Source organism: Diadema setosum, chromosome 20 (genome assembly GCF_964275005.1).
Source record: "Diadema setosum chromosome 20, eeDiaSeto1, whole genome shotgun sequence".
Classification (NCBI taxonomy): Eukaryota; Metazoa; Echinodermata; class Echinoidea; order Diadematoida; family Diadematidae; genus Diadema; species Diadema setosum.
The window spans coordinates 9,343,844-9,363,286 of NC_092704.1; the positions used below are offsets into that span (position 1 = coordinate 9,343,844).

Sequence of the window (19,443 nt, forward strand, 5' to 3'; positions counted from 1 at the left end):
TTGCATGCTGTTAGTATTAAAGGCAAAGCCTAACGACAACGTTAGAGGGGATGGCTAGTGTAGGGTAGTAACTGATCAGTGGGAATCAGTGGGAATGCTGGGGGATGATTGTGCCAATCCTTATATATCTTCTATTGTGTGAAAATTATTTGCTTCAGAATGGTCTCATATTCAAGTAGTGTGCAGTTTAATGTTTCCAGATTAGCACGCCTGTACAGTGACGGGGCAATCGTTAACGGGCTCGTTAATGGCCCGTTAACGATCGCTCCGATACTTTACAGGCTGCTAACCTGGAAACATTAAACTGCACGCTACTTAAATATGAGACCATTCTGAAGCATATAATTTTCACACAACAATAGGTACCGGTATATAATGTACTCTTAAATGAATCCCACAAGGATTGGAACAATCATCCCCCAGCATTCCCATTACTGATTCCCACTGATCAGTTACTAGCCATCCCCTTTGATTAATTATGCAATGATTAAAAGTGCTATTAAATTGACACACTCTTAGTCATAATGCACTTGTCAATGTAATGACTTACCCCACTACCCCCGGACATGGGTGCGTCATTTCCTCGTTTGGTCCGTCAAACTTATGACCCAGGTGTTCGTCATTTTACCAGCTTTGTCCGTCAAATTTTTGACCTAGGGGTGCGTCAAAATCCCATCATTGTCGGTCAAATTTTTGACCGAGGGGTGCGTCATGGTACGTCACTTGGCTATGGAAAATAACACGCATTATTCTGAACAGAGGGGTGCGTCGACGGGTACGTCACTTGGCTATGGAAAATTGCACACATTTTTGCACGCTACCAGTGCCGGATACACGTACCGCGAGTGAAATTACAGTGAGCGCTTTCCCGCGGCAAGTGAAAATCAAAGTCGGGAAGCGTTTTGGAATAAGAGGGAAAAATGCTCGCCAGAATCTGGCGAGCAAATAATTTAAAAGCCACCCTTTCTCCTCACAACAAACCTTTCCCTCCAACAAACCCATGAAATCATGCATACTCAATCTCAAACCAGGGACTGTTCAGCGATGTAACAATTTCAACCTTATTAAGTTACTGTTGAACACTTAGTGCCAATTGCATATTGCGATGCAACACCAACACACATTGCTATCGAAGAAAGTTCGTTTATATTCCAATACAATGTAAGTCTAAATAATGTTCTGTGGTGACAAAGGCAAATTTTTGACAGTAAAAGAAGCGGCAGCAGAGGAAACTGCCTGCCGCATGCCATTTTGTGCTCGCGGGATGCCGACCAGACGCGCGATGCTGTTAAGGGTACGCTGTGCGAATCTCTACATACAGCGACTGGGCTGTGTAGTTACTCGCGGGAATGCTGTGGCGTGGTGTGTACCTGCGCTGCAGTATGCATCCACCGGACCAGCAATGGCCGTGCACACACAGCGCATCTGCACACATGTGATTGTCATGTATGGATTGCATGCACAGAATACATACTCCCGTACGGAATATCGTAGCAGCAGCGTGATGTACGGTGAATGACGGTACGGTGCTTACAGGGCCAGGGTAAGGGAAACTTGCCGAAACTTTTACAAATTATGTTTACGAACCAAAAGAAAATGAAATTGCTTGAATAAAAAGTACGCAAAAATCGTTTCAGTATTTTCGGGGGTGCGTCAAATGTATAGAGGATGTCCGTCAAAAAAGTGACCGAGGTGTGCATCACTTTCAACGTGTTGTCCGTCAAAAAAGTGACTGGTGTTCGTCACTTGCAGCGTTTTGTCAGTCAAAAAAGTGAATGTGGTGTCCGTCAAAAACCCCGTGTGGTCAGTCAAAAAATGACCGTGACGCACCCATGTGCTGGGGTAGTGGGGTGCGTCAATACATTGACAAGTGCATAATAGGTATAATCCTCATTCTACACGTTTTGAGCTGAGTTGGTTTTATTGCCACGTTACAATGTAAATTTAGCCTTGCTCCAAAAGAGGCATTTTTACAATATTCTATTGTAAACTTGGACTGCAGGAGGTGCTTCAAATTTTGTGTGGTGCTTATAAATCAAAGACCACGAAACTTAAGGTTGGTCTGGTCTGGTATAAGCAGCTATTAATCTACTTGAGGGAAATTGATCCATTGTTTTGTTTCCATGAAAGATGGCACTCTCTTTAGTATCAGATATTGGTTGAGGAAATTACATGTGACAATTACAGCCAGCAGCATTTCAACTCGCATGCCCAATAGAATATGGTTAAGAAGTTTCCTTTTATTTGCAGTACCATTTAACCTATTCTTTGCCATTACATTTGCAGCTTGTAAAAAATGTTGTATGACTGCATAATCTGAAAGTCATCTTTAGGTGTCATTTTCATGTCAATCTTCTGATGCTAGTCGAGGCCTGAGGTCGCAGATCACCATGATGGTGACAGCTGTGGTTGAACCCGGAGAAGAGGTCCCGACCTTTGAGACGATTGTGGGGCGGCTGCAGGGCAAGCATGATGGAGGGTCAGCTGAGGACAGGACAGCGGTATACCAAGCAATATCCAAGTGAGTGTTGAAGAAATTGTGCCATTTTTGTGTCATAATCATCTCCATCAATGTCATCATTATCATTGGTATCCTTTGGAACTAAAAATTTTTCAGAGCATCATCAGTCATTGTTGGTGTTTTACTCAGTGATTCCTGGTTTGTTTTTTAACACACCAGTATGACAAAGTTGCAATCCTGTAGTTCTTTCATCCTGTGCTACCAATGTCACCATCAACTTGATATCATTCTCATCATCATTTCTTTATCATTCATCATCACTATACCACAGTCATCATCAACCTCCTCTTCATCTTTGTCTGAATTTTGAGGATTTGATATTCTTCATGAATTCTATCCTTACATACACTGTATTGTCTGTGTGGTCCTCAGACAGGTAGGCAAAGTCAGGACTGTCCTGAGTCCCAAGTGTATATTTTGCTAAAATAAGCCAGGAGATATCTTTCTATCTTTACATGTATAAACTGAAGTTTACAGCAATCATATTTCTTGCTTTAAAAATTGTACATGTTGAAAAAGAGGATGTTTTGTATGTATTGATTTGCAGATTTCATCTCATGTCCACAGGAATTGCCATTCCCTTGTTGCGGTATTTCTTTTTTTTTTTTTTTTTTTTTTTTAGGGACCTACGCTTTGAAAGAATTAAGAACATTAGAGTTTGATATTCATGTTACACTAATTTGAAGTGCAACAGTATTTTTCTCCTTTTTTATGGGGGAGAGGTAATTTTGTAATGTTATCCAGAGTAATAAGTTTCGGTGACTTATTGCATATATTCCTTGTAACCACAGTTGGTTCAAAGAGAGTGAGGCCAGGGTGCTGGGCAGTGATAGCCTTGACTTGGGTCCGCTGGTCCAGCAGTTCAGCACCGATGTGATGGCGGATGATGGAACCATGGTTCAAGCTGCCCTGGAGGCCATGGGGTTTTGTCTCTACCTGCCTGACACTGTAGGGTGAGTAGCATGGACCCCTCCTTAACTAGGGAGTTCAGTTCTCCAGGGCCATCTTGTTGGAGTCACCAGTATAAGACTTAAGCTATGGTGCATGTTTAACTCAAGAAATATGAAGCGGGAAAAGGGAACATTAACATGGTGATGTTGTGAATGGCATCTGTGGCTAGGTATCTGCCTGTGTAATGAGAAGAATTCAATGTTAATCAGACTATGGTGAGATAGGGGGGGGGGTAGGGGGGGACAGTGACCATATTTTTGTTTCATATTATTTACAGAACCATCTAAATCACTGCGTTTATGAAATATAGAAAAAACTTGGAGAAAAAGACCATATAGATGGGTTGGGTTTGTGAGCATCAAAGCTCATGTGCTCACAATTTGTTAACTAATGATGTAGATTTAATGGGTAATATCAGTTTTACCTCATGTGTTGGTCAGTATTTTCTTTAACAAGAAATCCATTCTCTTTTCCATTCATTAGTGCTCTGACTGATGAGAACTGCAGCTTAGTGGTGAAGGCATTGTGCAATTGTGTGCTGAAGACGGAAGACAAGAGTGTTTGCACCAGGGCGCTATGGTGTCTTGCAAAACAAAATCTGAAACCACATGTGCTAGTAGATGAGGTAAGTTAACATGTGATTCCCAGATGTAGAGAATAAATCAACATGAAAGAAAATTGTTTGGAAAGATAACCATTATTGAGAGAGCAGATCAGTAAAACTCCAAAAGTAACCATGTTAAATCATGATTCAAATGAACACTAGTATACTCAGTGATTTTGGCATCTTATGAAAGATAATTACTCTGTAACAACCTCATTTGGATGACTATCATGTCTGGTAAATGCTACACCTACACCTTATTTTTGTCCTTACGAATTTTAACCAAACTGTCATTTCTGTAGACCATTAAAGAATTATAATTGGCTCCTTATGTTCAGACAGATTACATGTAATTGTGACAATTCATTTTAACAAAATTTATCAGACAATGATATATCCTGCATCAGAGAAAAACTTTTGCCTTTAATATAGACATGTTGAAAAAAATGTTGTCAAGTTCTTGTTTTCATGGTACATTTATAATTATCCTCTGTGTAAATCATTTGCCTCTTCTTCCTTTCGTCTTTGCCCTCCTCCTCCTCTCCCCCTTTCCCTTGTCTCTCTTCTCATTTTTTTTTTTTTTTTTTTTGCCATTGTCCTCCTTTTTTCTTCCTCTTCCGTCTTTTGCATATCCTCCTCTTCCTTCTCCTCCGGTCCTCCCCTCCTCCTACCCTTCCTGCTCTGCTTTCTCTTTTTCCTCACCTCTTCATTCACTCTATCTTCACCTGTTCTCTTCTCCCCCTTCATCATCCTGTTCCCTCCCCCATCTTCCCTTCATCCCCTCCATTTAATTTTCTCCCTTTTCTCCTTCATTCTACTCATCCTGTCTTCATCCTCTCCATCTATATCTTTTCCTTCTTTCATCTTCTTCCTCTTTCCCCTCATCCTCCTTCCATTCTCTCCATCTTCATCTTCTCCCTCACTCTTCCCATTCTCCTCCTCCCCCTCTTTCTCCTCATCCTCCATTCCCTCCATCTCCATTTTCTCGTCCTCTCCCTTCATTCTCTCCATCCTCATCTTCTCCCTCACTCTGTCCATCCTCCTCCATCTCTTTCTCCTCCACCAGGTTCATCCCATCCTGTGTTGTGTGGAGAAGGCTCTTCAGGCAGAGGGAAGTGCAAAGTCCATGACAGTCCAACATGAGTCCATCAATGTCATTATAAGGTAATCAAGTCTTCCAATTAAAGCTAGAGCTGGAAAGAGGCCCGGAGGTCAAGATGTCAGTCTTACAATAACATTAATTTCAGCACCACCCTAGCCCTGAATACTCTCATAATACCCAGAATGACATACAATATGTTGTTGTTGTTGTTGTTGTCATTTTTTTTCACTGCTTCAATAAACCAAGCTGTGATTAGATACTATTTAGACCTTGTGGTTTATAAAGTATGATGGGCTCCTGACTAATCAAATTGGAGTTTGGATCTCTGTGGCTTAAAAAACTCCACAAGTTTTCACCTTTTGAAGCTATTGAGTAAAAAAGGAATACAATTAACTGGTTTTTCAATTCAAGCAGGAAAGAATGCTGTAATTCTTCAAAAGAGTTCTTGTTAGAATAGGGGTGGGAAAACCTAGGGGAAGAAAAAAGGTCAATAAAAACCAATGAAATAAGAATGATTACTGTCATCATAATCATGACATACATATCTGAATAAAACAGAGGAAATCTCGTTGCATAAGGAAGTTCAAAGATATCTAAGATGTCCTTATTGACAAAATTTGTACTTACAATGTATAGTAACCAAGAAAGTATGTCTGGCTGCTGGTTTGATACAGCATTATGATTACAGTACAGTTGGCCTTGTGGGAATATCCATGTACCATGTACATACAATCACCTCGTTGATCTGAGCTTGAGAAAAGTAATTGCCCTCTCCCCCACTGTCTCCACAGGTTGAATGAGCAGCTACCAGACGTGATGGCCCCTCACGCGGCCCGCTGGGGCAAGGTGCTCATCCCCAACGTGGCGCACTCAGCCACCAAGATCCGCGAGCGAGCGGCGCACGGCGTGCAGACTGGGCTGGTCGCCATGACGAAGTGCCAGGCGGAGCTGGTGCCCTCGCTTGTCTCGGAGCTGAAAGGACCCATGTTGCGTGAGCTGATAAAGCTCTTTCGGGGGCGACATGAGCACTTTGTTCTCCGTGTGTGGGGTTACTTTGTTACCATCTTGGGGAAGGTAAGTTGTCATGACAAAAATGTATCATTTTTTTTTTTTCTATTCTCCACTTTAGATTCATTAAACAGCTCATGTCATTTGAATTTATCTACAAAACAATTATGCTTAATGGATATTTTGTGACATTCGTGGTCCTAAACTTCAGCAACTCATTTGATTCAGTGGTTAAATTCCCCAGTGATTATCAGTGTCAAACTGAATTTCTGAGGGGTCCAAGATTACAATGTTTGATAGAAGATTGGTAAGGTACCAGATGAATGTAACATAATGTAACAAGTGTAACATATTTTGTGTCCTCATCTCGTTAAGTATGTTCAGCAAAATGAATGGCATTCTCCTTTCGTAGTGCAACATATTGATATTCTCCCTGATATAGTTCTACCACCTTTCATAGTTCTAGATTACTCAATGACAGTTAATCTTGGTTTGCTCTTTTTGTTGGAAAATATAGGGATGAATTTATTGATGAATGCAACAAATGATAAGGCAAACTAAGATCTTGACTGAAAGAAAGATATTATTCAGAGGGGTGAAGGTTCAGATGGGAGTTTCTTCACTTTGTCTCCCTCTACAAATCAAATTTGTTAGGATCGCCACTGCTGATCTGTAAATTAACAAACATGTCAAAAAAAAATTGACTCTTGACTCTTGACTCTTGTTCTGTGCATTACACAGACTTTACACAGAGGTGGCAGTATCATCAACCAGCTTCTGTCTGTCATAGAGCAAGGCTTCAAACACCCCCAGCCTGAAGTCAAGAGGGCTGCCTTCCAAACATGGCAGGCTCTGATTGACAACTTCAGCCTCGACCTGGGTAAGGCCCTGCCTGCCTCTTAACCATTTCACTGCCAGGGACTTTGGACAGTGTGTACAGTGCTGTAGGTTTTTCTGTGTCAATTTGCACTCAAAAGAACACAAAGGATTGAGCAGCAATTAGTTGGTACATGCATTGAGTAAAATAAAAACAACAACAACCACAAACTTCTTGTTTGTTGTTCGTGAATGCATCCCCAAACCTGCAAAGATATGCAGGGATTAATTTTCAGCAGACCCATTATTATTTGCTTAAGGTCAACAGGATGCATCTGTGTATGTCTGTGTGCATGTGTGTATATGTGTAGGTACGTCATCATTTTGATACGTAAGATTATTTTTAATATAAATTAAGTAAGTTGAGAGGAATTAAACTAGTACATGGTACATGATATGATGGCTGTAGTAGTAATACTGCATTGTCTGAAATAACGTTGGCTGAGAATCTGTACAGTATTTGTCAGTTTTTCCTTTCAAAACAACATAATGTGTTAAAGAGAGAAAGAAGTAGAGTAAGAAGTAGAGTACAGGAACAGCTCTGACGTGTGCAGTCCAAGAGATCTTGCCTGTTGTGATGTCTTCTCTCTTAATCCCCGTTTCTTTCAAAAGATATCCTGAGTAACGCCAAACGACTCAAGCTACTCATGCAGCCCTTTCTGGCCACCAGCGTCAAGGCGGAGACCGTGGCACATGCCAAGCTGGACGCATGGTGGCATCTTGTCCGAAGCCTGGGATCGAGACTACCCTCCACCTTTCAAGTGGTGAGATTGAGAAAGCTGTCTCCTTATTGAATCAGTGAATGCAACATTTGAGCAAAATACGCAAAGTTTATAGAGACAATAAACTTTTGCAAAGCATTTCTCTCATGCAAGAGCTAATAACGAATTGTAATGCTTACATCATGTGTTTCAGTGAAAGCGATGTGTAATTTCAGTGTAGGTGAGATATTGACAAAAATAAACATTCTAGTGACTGGCAGTATAGAGTAGTGTAGGGTAGCGTGATGTAGTGCAGTATAGTTTAGTGCAGTTGTGTAATCTAGTCTCATCTAGTCTAGTCAAGTCTATAACAGCTCAGAATCCCAATATTAAAGTAGGAGCTTTTCCAAAATTAACATTGCACTTCTATTCCAGCTTCTCCAAACACACCAATAGGACCATTAAGCCATTGCTTACAGGTTGCAGCTGCTCCATGCATTAAATCTATGTCAATTGCTTGTGTATTGTGGGAGATACAGGTTGGAGTTTGAAACCATAATGGAGGTATTCTCAAAGCGCACTCATTTTTCAAGTACGAATGAAATCATAGTCCAATTTACTATGCATTTATCTTGTTCAGGCAACATGTATTCCCATATAAGAGTGGTAATCATTCATATGTGAATGGAACCATAATGTGAATGGCATTCATCTTTCCTATTTTCTGGGGTTTTTTTGTGCTTATGTCAGGTGTGCATACCCCTGTTACAGTACACCCTTGGTTTTACTCCCGGGGCACCTGGGGTTGTGACCCCAAGCAAGGCTGGCGGTGCCGCTCCATCAGTCTTCAGCACACCGCAGTCCAGAGCAGGTAGAACACCAAAATCCTGTTGTTTTCATTAATACCAGGATGTGCCTAATTGATACTTTTTCACAAGGATAGAGTATTGACCAAAAGTATCAAAATGTCTTTATTAATCCCATGAATTCAACCATTGTTTGAAAACATTGACAGTCTTTCTTTAAGTCATACCAACTTGTAGAGAGTATATTAAATTGATTCCCAGTTTATGAATGTTTTTTTTTTTTCTCAGCACTGTCGTAAATAGTACATTAAGGTATTAAAACTGCAATGCATAAGCAGAGGGCATATCAATTATGCAATGCCTAGAAGTATCTCATCTATATGTTGACATGCTAATTATAAATCCTGCCATTACAAATGTAGTCAATAAGTAGTTTAGACTGCAATATGGCTTCCAAGTTTTCCTTTGTATCATGTAAGTAAGAGCTTGAGGATTTGTCATGATTCACCGTCCCTTTTCCCTCTGCCCACCATCAACTTCTGATTTGCTGTACATGCTTCCAGAGGCCTTATCCTAAAGGGAAATAAAATCCACTGTGTAGGTTCCAAATCAACAGTTTTGTCTGAATTCATATTGCTAGTGGTCTCATTTATGGTTTACATAGTTGTTACCATTGCCTTTAATTGTTATTGCATCAATTAAGTGTCATGTTTCTGTTGGTATTTAGGAGAAGAATTATTTCAATATTTGCTCTTATGATTTGTCTTCAAAAGAAATAAAGAATAAAACACCATCAAATATCAATGCTACCTTTTGGGTGCTACCAAGTCACCAACCATCAAATCATCTACACTATTTTTATTTTTCAATGTCAGCCATGCTGCCAGGTGCCAGCCCCATCACGCCACGTCTCAATCTTGCCACTAGAGGGGGTGTGTCGTCCCAGGCCTCCTTTCCCTCCGTCCAGCGGAGAGGAGTGCACATGCTAGCTGCCTTCATGGATGTCACCGTGGCAACCAAGGAGGGATCAGGTGAGATGGTGAACTTGGGGAACTTTTTTTTTTGGGGGGGGGGAGGGGGAGGGTGAATTGGGTTTGATCATTTTGGTTTGTGTCTGTATCCCATTTGGAAGGTATACATTAAAGAAACAGCTTTAAGACTTTTAGACTTACAGATGCATCTCACCCGATTTTATTGCTGTTGGGGAGTTCAGTATTTTTAAAACAATGATTGTGTGGTAGTACACTGAAGGTAGATTTTTTTTATTGCTTGATGCACATTGCAAATATATGTTTTACGTTCATTTGAACTCTGAAATTTTGCCAGTCTTGTCTTTCATGTGCTGTACAAAAGAAAGCAACAAAACAGAGGGAAAATCACTAACACTGAGCTGCACAGCAATTCCATTTGAAGAGTGTCTCATGTAAGAAAGGCTTGTTATTTCAAGTTCATTTGGAGTGTGTTCAGGCTTTTATTATCAGTCAGAACTCACAAAGTTCTGTTGGCTAGTCTAGAACATGAGAGGAATCAATATGTGAACACATTCATTTATAGTTACCAGTGCTGCTTTTCTTGGATCGGGCTGTTGTTGACTCAAGGGAATTTATGTCTCTACTAATGATGCTACATCGTTTATACACAAGCTAAATCTATCATGATATATGTTTGATAGCCACAGACATGTACTGTCTTTGTGCACTATAAGTAAAAAACTGAATTTTGCTATTTATTTCATTTTTGCAGCTCCCATAGATGTTCTCTCCCAAAGGCTGCTGACCAGTCCGAGTGTTTTCAGCAAACTTGCTCCCCTCCTCACACCATGTGTACTCGACTCACTCTGCATGGTGGATGAAGAGATTGGTCAGTCTTCTATTAGCCTCTCTTACTAGAGATAGATATATATGAAATCCAGTGTAGAAATCAAATCCCACAAACCTAGGGATACATTTTGATAAGTTCAATGCCAGAGTAATGTCCTTGTGATGTACAATTCATGTCGTGCCTAACTTTTCTTTTTAAGTCTAGCGTGATTCTTATGTAGCCTGCTGGGTTTATTACCTAGATGTTGAGAAGTTCTCAGCATGTTGAATAAGAAACTTCAAACTGAAATGTTCTTGTCATGCAATCATTCTATTGAAATTGAGACTTTAAATATCCTTAAAAGATTGAAATAAGAAGATATATTTTGACCTCTTGATATAAGAGAGTGCAAGGGTTGTTAGCATTTTTAACCTTAAAACTTGGTATGGATGCACTTATGCTTATTGTAGCTTTGAAGTCGTCCGTTTCTGCAACAGCCTCTTGTAATGACATACATGTAACTTATTTCCAATTTTGCACAGAAGTCATGAGAGGTCAACAAACTTATGAGTGTACTCTTATTCCTGCTGTGTGTAGCCTCTTTTCGAAGGTGTATGTCTTTTTAATTCTGTGTGTAGTATTTTGCTTTTGCAGTTACTTCAGCAAGAGGACCATTACCAAAGACTACACTATGTTGTATGCAGAAATTATTATTTTACACACAAGGTACAGTTCTTCTTGTGTGCTAATTAATTTTGATCTTGTAATTTTTCTTCACCAGGTGACCTCCCACTTAGGATATTTGAAAGCCTGGTGGGACAGGTCAGAGGTGTCCTGGAAGGCCCATCCAAGAGGGACAGTCTGGACGTCTTCACTCTTTTCATTGACCATCTGACCTTTCTTGTCAACTCCAAAGAGCTACCTCCTGCTACAGTACTAGTGAGTAATGGCTGCTCCCTATATCAGGCATTGTAGCTCAGTGGCTAAGTCCATGGTGTCTCAGTCTTGAGGTCCCTGGTTCAAGTCTGCTGGCTGCAGCAGTTATGTCCTTCGGCAAGGCATTTTATCCTCATTGTGCTTTTCTTTGGAGGGGACTTCAAGCCATCAGTATTTTAGTTTTTTGTTCATATTAAAGCATTTAAGTGCTTCTATTGGAGCCATGTAGATGAAATGAATTAAAGATTATAAAAAATTGAATTGTTAACATTTAAAGCATCAGAAGGCATGTCATGACCCAGAGATGTAGAATACCATTGATTGACGGTCAGAATTCTGCTATGGCTTGCTTTTTATTTTCTTGTTTATTTGTGTGTTTGTGTCGAGTTTGTTTGTTTGTTGTATATGTGTGTGTGTGTGTGTGGGGGGGGGGGGTGAGCAGATGGGATATCATTGATAAGTGAACTCGTGTCAATTTACTGTCAGCAAGGTCTGTGTATGTCTTATTGTCTTGTGAAAAGCCTAATTTGTGGATGTATGTGTGTGTGTGTGTGAGCACAGGTTTTCTTTGAGAAGCTGAACATCATGTGTTATTAAAAGAGAAAGAGTTTATATAGGGGTCTTTCTGTACATCAAACTGCTCATTTTTATGACTAGCTATGTGCTTTTCTCTAATTTGGTTGTGTCACTTGTTTACGATTGCAGAAACTTTTTGACGCTGTCAGTCTGCTGCCAAAGAAAGTTCTGTCTTCGTCAAGTTACCACACGGGCAGTGCTGGTGTTCTCCACGTAAGTCTGAATTTCTGTGCTGTATGCTTGTTGCATTCCCACCTGTTTTAACTTATTATCAACTTTCTCATTTTCGTTGATATGAAGGATATTGTAATGACATTTTGTATGCTTGTTAATGTGTCATGTTTCAGTTTTCCCCCTTTTAAGACTTTAAATTCCATATTTGTCAATACTCACTTCAACCAGAGTGCTTCATTAAAACCTAGACGATTGATGTGGTGCATGCTTGTTTTCAGAGAGTCACCATACTATCTTAAGTTTTCAAATGAATCTAACACAAGAGGTTTACTGCCTTGGCACTGATTGAAATTTGATGGGTCTGTCCAGAGTTAATCATGATCTGATTACGAGGGAAAAGAAATCTTTATCTGTTATTGAGGTTGCTTTGTCATGTATCCAAGCTGAAACTGCAATGCCTTGTTTTATTTTCTCTTGCAACAGGGCACACCTGCACTGTTTCTTATCGAGCTGCTATTCAGTCCATCAGTCCTAGTTTCTTCTGCAGAGGAGAGGTAAGAATAGCTCCACATCATTTTCATTATATTGATGAAAGTAATGTCATACAGATCAAGTAACTAGTCATTATCATCACCAACATCATTATAATATTAATCATCATCATCGTCATCATCATCATCATCATCATCATCATCATTATCACCATCATCATCATCAGCATCATCACCATCATCATCATAATGTTATGAGTAGAAGTGGTGTTGCAAAGATAAGGTAATCAATTATTATAGCCAGTGCCACCATCATTGCCATCATCATCACTGCCATCATCATCAGCAATATCATCACAACCTCTATCGCTATTGTCATCATGGTAATATTAGTAGAAGTGATGTTGAGAAGGTCATGTAATTAATCATCATATAGCCATTGTCATAATCAACCATCATCATCATCACCAGCACCATCATCACAACCATTATCATCATCCTCATCCTCATCGTCACCGTCAACGTCATCGTCATCATCATCATCATCGTCATCATCGTCTTCATAATCATCGTCATCATCATCACTAAAGTCAAATCTTGTTTTGTACACACCTGCCCAGATTCTTCACTGTGCTGATGAGGCTGGTTGGATGCGGGATGGGGTCAGCTACCACCGTCCTTGGCTTCACCCAGTCCGTGGTGGCCATCTTGGACAAGGTGGCCGTTGCCATCACCAACAAGGAGTGCCTCTGGAGGATGTGGAGCGTTCTGGCTGAGCCCTTGCTCCAGTATATCGTCCAGGTAATGTCCATCTTTCGGTCATTTGTCCAGTGTCAAAGTGTTATTTGTGTTCATTACTGACGGGGAAGATGTAACACTACTCAATCGGTTGGTTCACTGTTTGATGGTTGACTATTGTAATATTGCAAATTTTTGCAAATTTCTCAAAATTTCATGCAACATGAAAATAACATGAAAGTGAAAACATGCAAATATTTTGCCTTGCATATGTAACACATATTTTATGTCTCATATTTCTTGTATATATGTTTACCTCAAACCATTTTTGCAGGCTTATAAAAGTTGTGTGGTCTTCACTGATCTGATGTAGATTATCATTTTCATGGTTATTTAATAGCATCATATGATTTCACATCTACGTTGCAAAGAGTGTTCTGTTAAAGAGGTTTTATTGTGAATTGTCATGCTTGCCCACCAGACCAACGAGGTGAACCAGGGCGATTCTCTTGAACATGACTTCTCCGCCATCGTCGTCTGCCTCCTGTTTCCCATACAGAGGCTTCTGCCTCACCATTTACCACAGGTAAAACTCATCATGTTTGAATCCTAAAGAGCTACTACAATTTTGTTCTCAAGAGTCACAGATAGCTAGAAATGATATTTCTTCTATGTTTGCTTCTCTCGATTGTAATTACCGTGATGAGTAGGGTACTGAAGCAATGGTTCTAACAGTGGTTTTAACAAGTTCTGTGGGATGATTTCATGAATTATTGTATTATCTTTTATCTTTGGACATACTGGACTGTATGAGATCAATTCAGACAACCATCAAGATGAAATCTCTGCCTTTAGAAGAATACATACACTGTAATGTACATTAATTCAAATCAAACTTTTTAACAACACATGAGAATATATCTCTCTATTGTGTTACCATGTCCTTGTTGGACTGAGGGACATACATTTGTAAAGGGTTATGTGGAGAATAGTACCTCTTCAAAGGGCAGTATTTTGCAGCTATTGTAATGGAATAAAAGTGTTCTCATTGACTCGAACAAAAACAAATGTGAACAGAAAATATACTTTCTCTTGTCATTTTCCCGCCCGTTCCTGTCACCAGCCGACGGTGAAGACGCTGCTGAAGCTGTGGTCAGAGCTCTACGAGGCGTTTGCCAGATCTGCCTCCCTGGTGACTGTTGCTGAGGGCAACCAGTGCTGCGAGGATGTGTGTGCAAAGCTACTTACACTGCTAGATGACTCGGCTCTTGCTGTAAGTTGTGTGTGCTGCGACACAAATGTTGAATCAATATATTCTTCGTTCAGTACATTTGTCAGTCTGCATGATTTTTTAATTAGATCAGAAAATCTGAAATATTTTACTGCTGCCAGAAGTAGTTCGGCCTCTGGGAGCTTGAATGCTTAACAATTCAAGTGCTGTCTGAATTTCATTTTCTTTTGATTGCATGGATTGCTAGTTGCCCATCATTGCAATTGAAATGAAGGTACCATGTAGGAATGTACCCAGTGTAGCTTCAAATTAGGTTGCAGCCTTTACAAAATTATATTATCTTATTATGAACTAATACATTGCATTTCAGGAAAGTTTGAAAGTCTTTGTTACAAGATGACAGGGAAATTCCTGGAGCTTTCATTGAAAACAAAGCAAAATTTGAGAATCATTTGCAGAAGCTGGCAGAAGAGAAAAAAAGAATATATTTGAAATATTATAAGGGCTTTTCCAGTGTCAGGTACATCATTTGCTGATAAATTTCTTGTGAAATATTGAAGGTTCTTTGCCATTTAAAAGACCACTGAGCAACTTTGCCCATTCAATAAGTTTGAGTTTCAGTTTGACATTTTCTGAATTTGCATACCGTTATTTTTTGCCTTGCAGAGTTGGCATTTTGTGGATGCTGTTGGACAAGTTTGCCAAGTCATGTCTCACAACATTGATTCTCTGCTCACAGTGGATGCAAACAACCCTGGCAGTAAGTGTTATTGTGTGGTTCTCATGTTAGGTTGAATTAGCCCCACAACCCAGTTTTTGTGCTTCTAGTGTAAATATTTTCTCTCAGTGGTGAGATATCAGCCTTTCAAACTTGGCTGTGCAGTTCAATTGGCCAAAAACACTCCAGAAAGTGAACTTGATGACATTAATATTCTGAAAATGTGTTCCTTGCATGGTTTTAGCACATGGAAGAAATATGACTCTATATCTGGAAGATAAGTGTGATAGTTTGAGGTTTACCTTCCCAAAATGATGCACTCTGTTTGATAAAGAAATATCGACATCATTTAATTTTGTCAATATGGTGACCAGTAAGCCCATCACCAGAAGATATTACCACGGAACTCTCATGAAACATTTCAAACTTGGCTGTGTAATTTAATTGGCCAAAAACACTCTAGTAAGTGAACTTGATGATGTTAGTATTCTGAAGATTTGTTCCATACATGGTTTCAGCTCATGGAAGAAATGTGACTCTATGTCTTTGTGAAAGTTTGAGGTTTACTTTCCCAAATGATGCACTCTTTTTGTGAAAGAAATATCCACAACCAGAAGATATTACGACAGAAATCTCATAAAGTTGTATTTTTGTGTAATTTTTCTTCTTTTTTAAAAATATCTGTAGCTCCTCACACTCCTGGTAGGAAGGCAAAAAAGAAGAAGAATCGTCCTCTGGGCAATCTCACCTCATTGGTCACTCTTGTGAGTCATGTGACACTGGCGTGTGCCAATCTGTGCGAAAAGCAGACTGGAATGCTGTGTCAACCTCTGTCCCAGGTTTGTTTACCTCAGTCATCTTTCTTTCTTTTTTTTTGTCGTCGTTATTGCGTGTGTGATTTTTGTTAGATTCTTTTGGTTGATGATATCTATTTTATTTAGATGTATGGGGGTATGTGCTAGATTGGCCTGAGATCTGTCATTGTTGCAAGGGACTATGCCATGTGTGGTGTACCATAAGATTAGAATAGATTAAAGATACCTTCAGTGCACAAATGTGCTGTAAAGAGCAAAGTTCAGGGTTGACCTAATGCAATGTATGACACTGCTCAGTTATACCACATTCATAATGATATATTTTTCTTGCATTTGCCCTTGCACCTTCCCTCAAGTTCAGAAGTTATTAAGTAAGATTATCCAACCAATGCCCCCCCCCCAAAAAAAAAAAAAAAAATAAATAATAATAATAAATAAAAAAATAATAAGCTTGATGGAATGAAAGGTGGTAAAACCCACTCAGGTATTACAAAGTAACACTTCTGTTTAGTATTCATTGTAATACAACACAGAAAAAACAGGATTTCATTACAAAGTAACACTTCCGTTTGGCATCCATTGTAACACAACAGAGAAAAACACGATTCCAATAAACTGTTCATTGACAGTTAATTATTTGACATAAATAACATACATGAACACCAATTGGATCTGCTAATATAAGTGCTCTATTTCATTCCCTGCTTTCAGACTGACCTGATGCACTGGTCATCGGCTGTCCAGTTTCTGACCGCAGCTATGGGTGAGCTATGTCAGATCAACGTGTCGACCTACTTGCAGGCATGCCTGTCAAAGATCAGCCAGCCACTGGCCAAACTCATGAAGAATGCTGTGAGGTAAGTAATGTCGCGGAAAATTCTCTCTCAACTTTTTTTTTTTTTTTAAAGTCAGAATAACAAAACAAGTTTAGTGTATATACACAACAAAACAAAGAATGTCTGTAGATTGCACTGAGATTTCAGTGTTACATCTTTATGGGAGAAATTAAGAGTCCACTCATGACTGACACTCTTGTCGACTATAATGTCGAGTGGTGACATGATGTATTTAATGTATGAATAGATGTATCAGATTCAAACTAAAATGGCTCCCTGAAATGTTGGTTTCCATGGCAGCCCTGTGTTTACCAACAAGGATTACCTGGCAACCATCGAGGACAAAGTGGAACGTTTGTGGGTGGAGCTAACCACGACTGTGCAGACGAGCTACAGCGGAGAGTTCGACTCTGCCTTCCTGGCCATTTTTGCACCGGCGCTGGAAGCGGCTTTCACGTACAAAAAGCGCTCCTTGCGAAACTACACGTTGGTTTTTTTGATGGCGACATTTGGGAAGGAGAAGACCTTGGAGTATCCAGATGTCTTATTGTAAGTTATGCACATCTCGTTTGCCAGATTGTCTTATTGTAAGTTATGCACATCTCGTTTGCCAGATATCAAATGGAAAGTTACTCTGACAAGATTAAATTTTTTCTATAAAATCTGTAGAAACAAATTGGATGGTGACATTTTGATTGCAGTGAGACATAATTTTCAAGTTATACAATAACATGGTGCCTCGTGACTTACAGAACATTTGTGTAAATTGATCAGTAAGGGAGTTTCTTGCAGTGTACAAGGAGGATATGAAACAAAATCAGTTTTAACTATAACTGCACCATGCTGAATGCTGGAGGATTGCAATGTTTCAGTTAAAAAGAAAAAAAGAATTTTACAGAATGGTAATTTCATAGCTTTTCACCTTTTGGTTATAAGATGGAACACATTTCTAGGCATTGATTTAGAGGACAAACAAATTGCCCTGCTCTCTTACATGTAACTGTGATATCTTACAAGTCGGTGATTGTGATTATGCTCCGCTAATGTGTTTCATCAATTTACCCATGATTACTTACTAATCTTTAGGATTCATCTTTCGTTTTTGAATGTTACTACTCTCTACAGACCCTGCCTGGGCGTGATAAAGGAGCGCAGTGACATAGCTCTACCTAACTGGAAAGAGGCGGAGATTAATGCTGAGACACCAATGAGTCAAGAGGTAAGTTGATAGAAATAGATAAAGCAATGTTTGTGTGATATTCTTGTTCATGGGATCAATGGCGGTGCATTTGTCTTTCTCTGAGAATATGTTTCTTTCCCCACTCCCAAAAAGTAAAAGAAACAAAAACAAGAACAAACTGTAGAGTATGTATGGCAAGAGCAGCAGCAGCAGTAGCAACAACAATGATAACAATAACGACAACACACAGCAATTGTTTTGTTCTTGTCTATTTATGTCATAGAGTCAGCTTATGGTCTCCTTTTTTGAAGTGTATACATGTTTCATTGAGTTTCCATTGCATACACCTTGCTTCTGTGTTAGGAGATTTTTTTTAAAGCAATGTTCTGATGCCTTTGAATTCATCATTAAATTGCAAAGTTGTGGAGCATTCTACAACCTATAGAAGACTGGAAAGACTTTGTGTGCAGTCATTGAAAATCAAATCAAATTTGAGGCAAATTTCATTGCCAAGCATGGGTGACACTTCTACTCAAGTCCTAACATGAGAAATGTATCTGAAAAACAAGAAAGTATCTTTCAAACTCAATGATGCATCTTTGACTCCTGTACTGTTAGCTTTCTTCTCAATGATCTATGTACTTGCCCCTTAGTAGCCATGACATTTGTTGGTTGGTCAGTTCCATCTCATGAAGTTCTTGGGGCATTTTTTTTTCGCCAACCGATAGACTGAAGCCTCCCAGACTCTCATGGCTCCACCCATCGTCCCGAACTTCGGTGGCCCCTCACCGCAGAAGATGCACGGCAGCTTTCTGCACCGCACGGCCGAGGCCAAGAAGCTCATGGTGGCGTCCTCCCCGGTCAAGGCCGAGCTGAGCTCTCCGGGGAGGGGGAGGAAGAACGTCCCCGTCGCCGTAAATTCCCCCGGGGTGGGGAAGAGGAAGCAGTTTGCATCCCCCGCCCCCGTTGATGTGGCCAAGAGGAAGCTTCATGTGGATGAAGACAGCAAACTGGTGAGTCAATGATGGATCATGCACAGAACGTTGTCAGGCCCCTTGTATGAAGCGCTCATGCTGATCATGACATTTGGGGAACCCCACCCCCCCCCCAAAAAAAAAAAGAAATAATAATAATAATAATAATAATAATAATAATGATGATGATGATGATGATGATGATGATGATGATGATGATGATGATGATGATGATGATGATGATGATGATAATGATAATAATAATAATAATAATAATAATAATAATAATAATAATAATAATGATAATAAATAAAAAAAAATAAAAATAGAAATACAATAAAATAAAATAAAATAAAAATGAATAGATGAATAAATAAAATAAAGTAGATAAATAAAATGAAGGTT

General features: G+C 39.6%; 1 protein-coding gene across 1 annotated transcript in view; it reads left to right on the forward strand.

Annotated features, from left to right (window-relative positions):
- Positions 1–19,443, forward strand: part of LOC140244071 (uncharacterized) — a 36,864-nt gene that overhangs the window by 941 nt on the left and 16,480 nt on the right. The window contains exons 2-23 of the mRNA XM_072323721.1: positions 2,366–2,521; positions 3,313–3,474; positions 3,956–4,097; positions 5,143–5,240; positions 5,970–6,252; positions 6,928–7,066; positions 7,675–7,826; positions 8,514–8,634; positions 9,445–9,600; positions 10,313–10,429; positions 11,151–11,308; positions 12,011–12,094; positions 12,539–12,609; positions 13,167–13,347; positions 13,766–13,870; positions 14,408–14,557; positions 15,182–15,275; positions 15,921–16,072; positions 16,760–16,905; positions 17,185–17,433; positions 18,010–18,103; positions 18,793–19,077. Coding sequence (XP_072179822.1) covers positions 2,391–2,521; positions 3,313–3,474; positions 3,956–4,097; positions 5,143–5,240; positions 5,970–6,252; positions 6,928–7,066; positions 7,675–7,826; positions 8,514–8,634; positions 9,445–9,600; positions 10,313–10,429; positions 11,151–11,308; positions 12,011–12,094; positions 12,539–12,609; positions 13,167–13,347; positions 13,766–13,870; positions 14,408–14,557; positions 15,182–15,275; positions 15,921–16,072; positions 16,760–16,905; positions 17,185–17,433; positions 18,010–18,103; positions 18,793–19,077 — 3,270 coding nt within the window. The 5' untranslated portion in view covers positions 2,366–2,390. The remainder of the gene's footprint in view (positions 1–2,365; positions 2,522–3,312; positions 3,475–3,955; positions 4,098–5,142; positions 5,241–5,969; positions 6,253–6,927; positions 7,067–7,674; positions 7,827–8,513; positions 8,635–9,444; positions 9,601–10,312; positions 10,430–11,150; positions 11,309–12,010; positions 12,095–12,538; positions 12,610–13,166; positions 13,348–13,765; positions 13,871–14,407; positions 14,558–15,181; positions 15,276–15,920; positions 16,073–16,759; positions 16,906–17,184; positions 17,434–18,009; positions 18,104–18,792; positions 19,078–19,443) is intronic.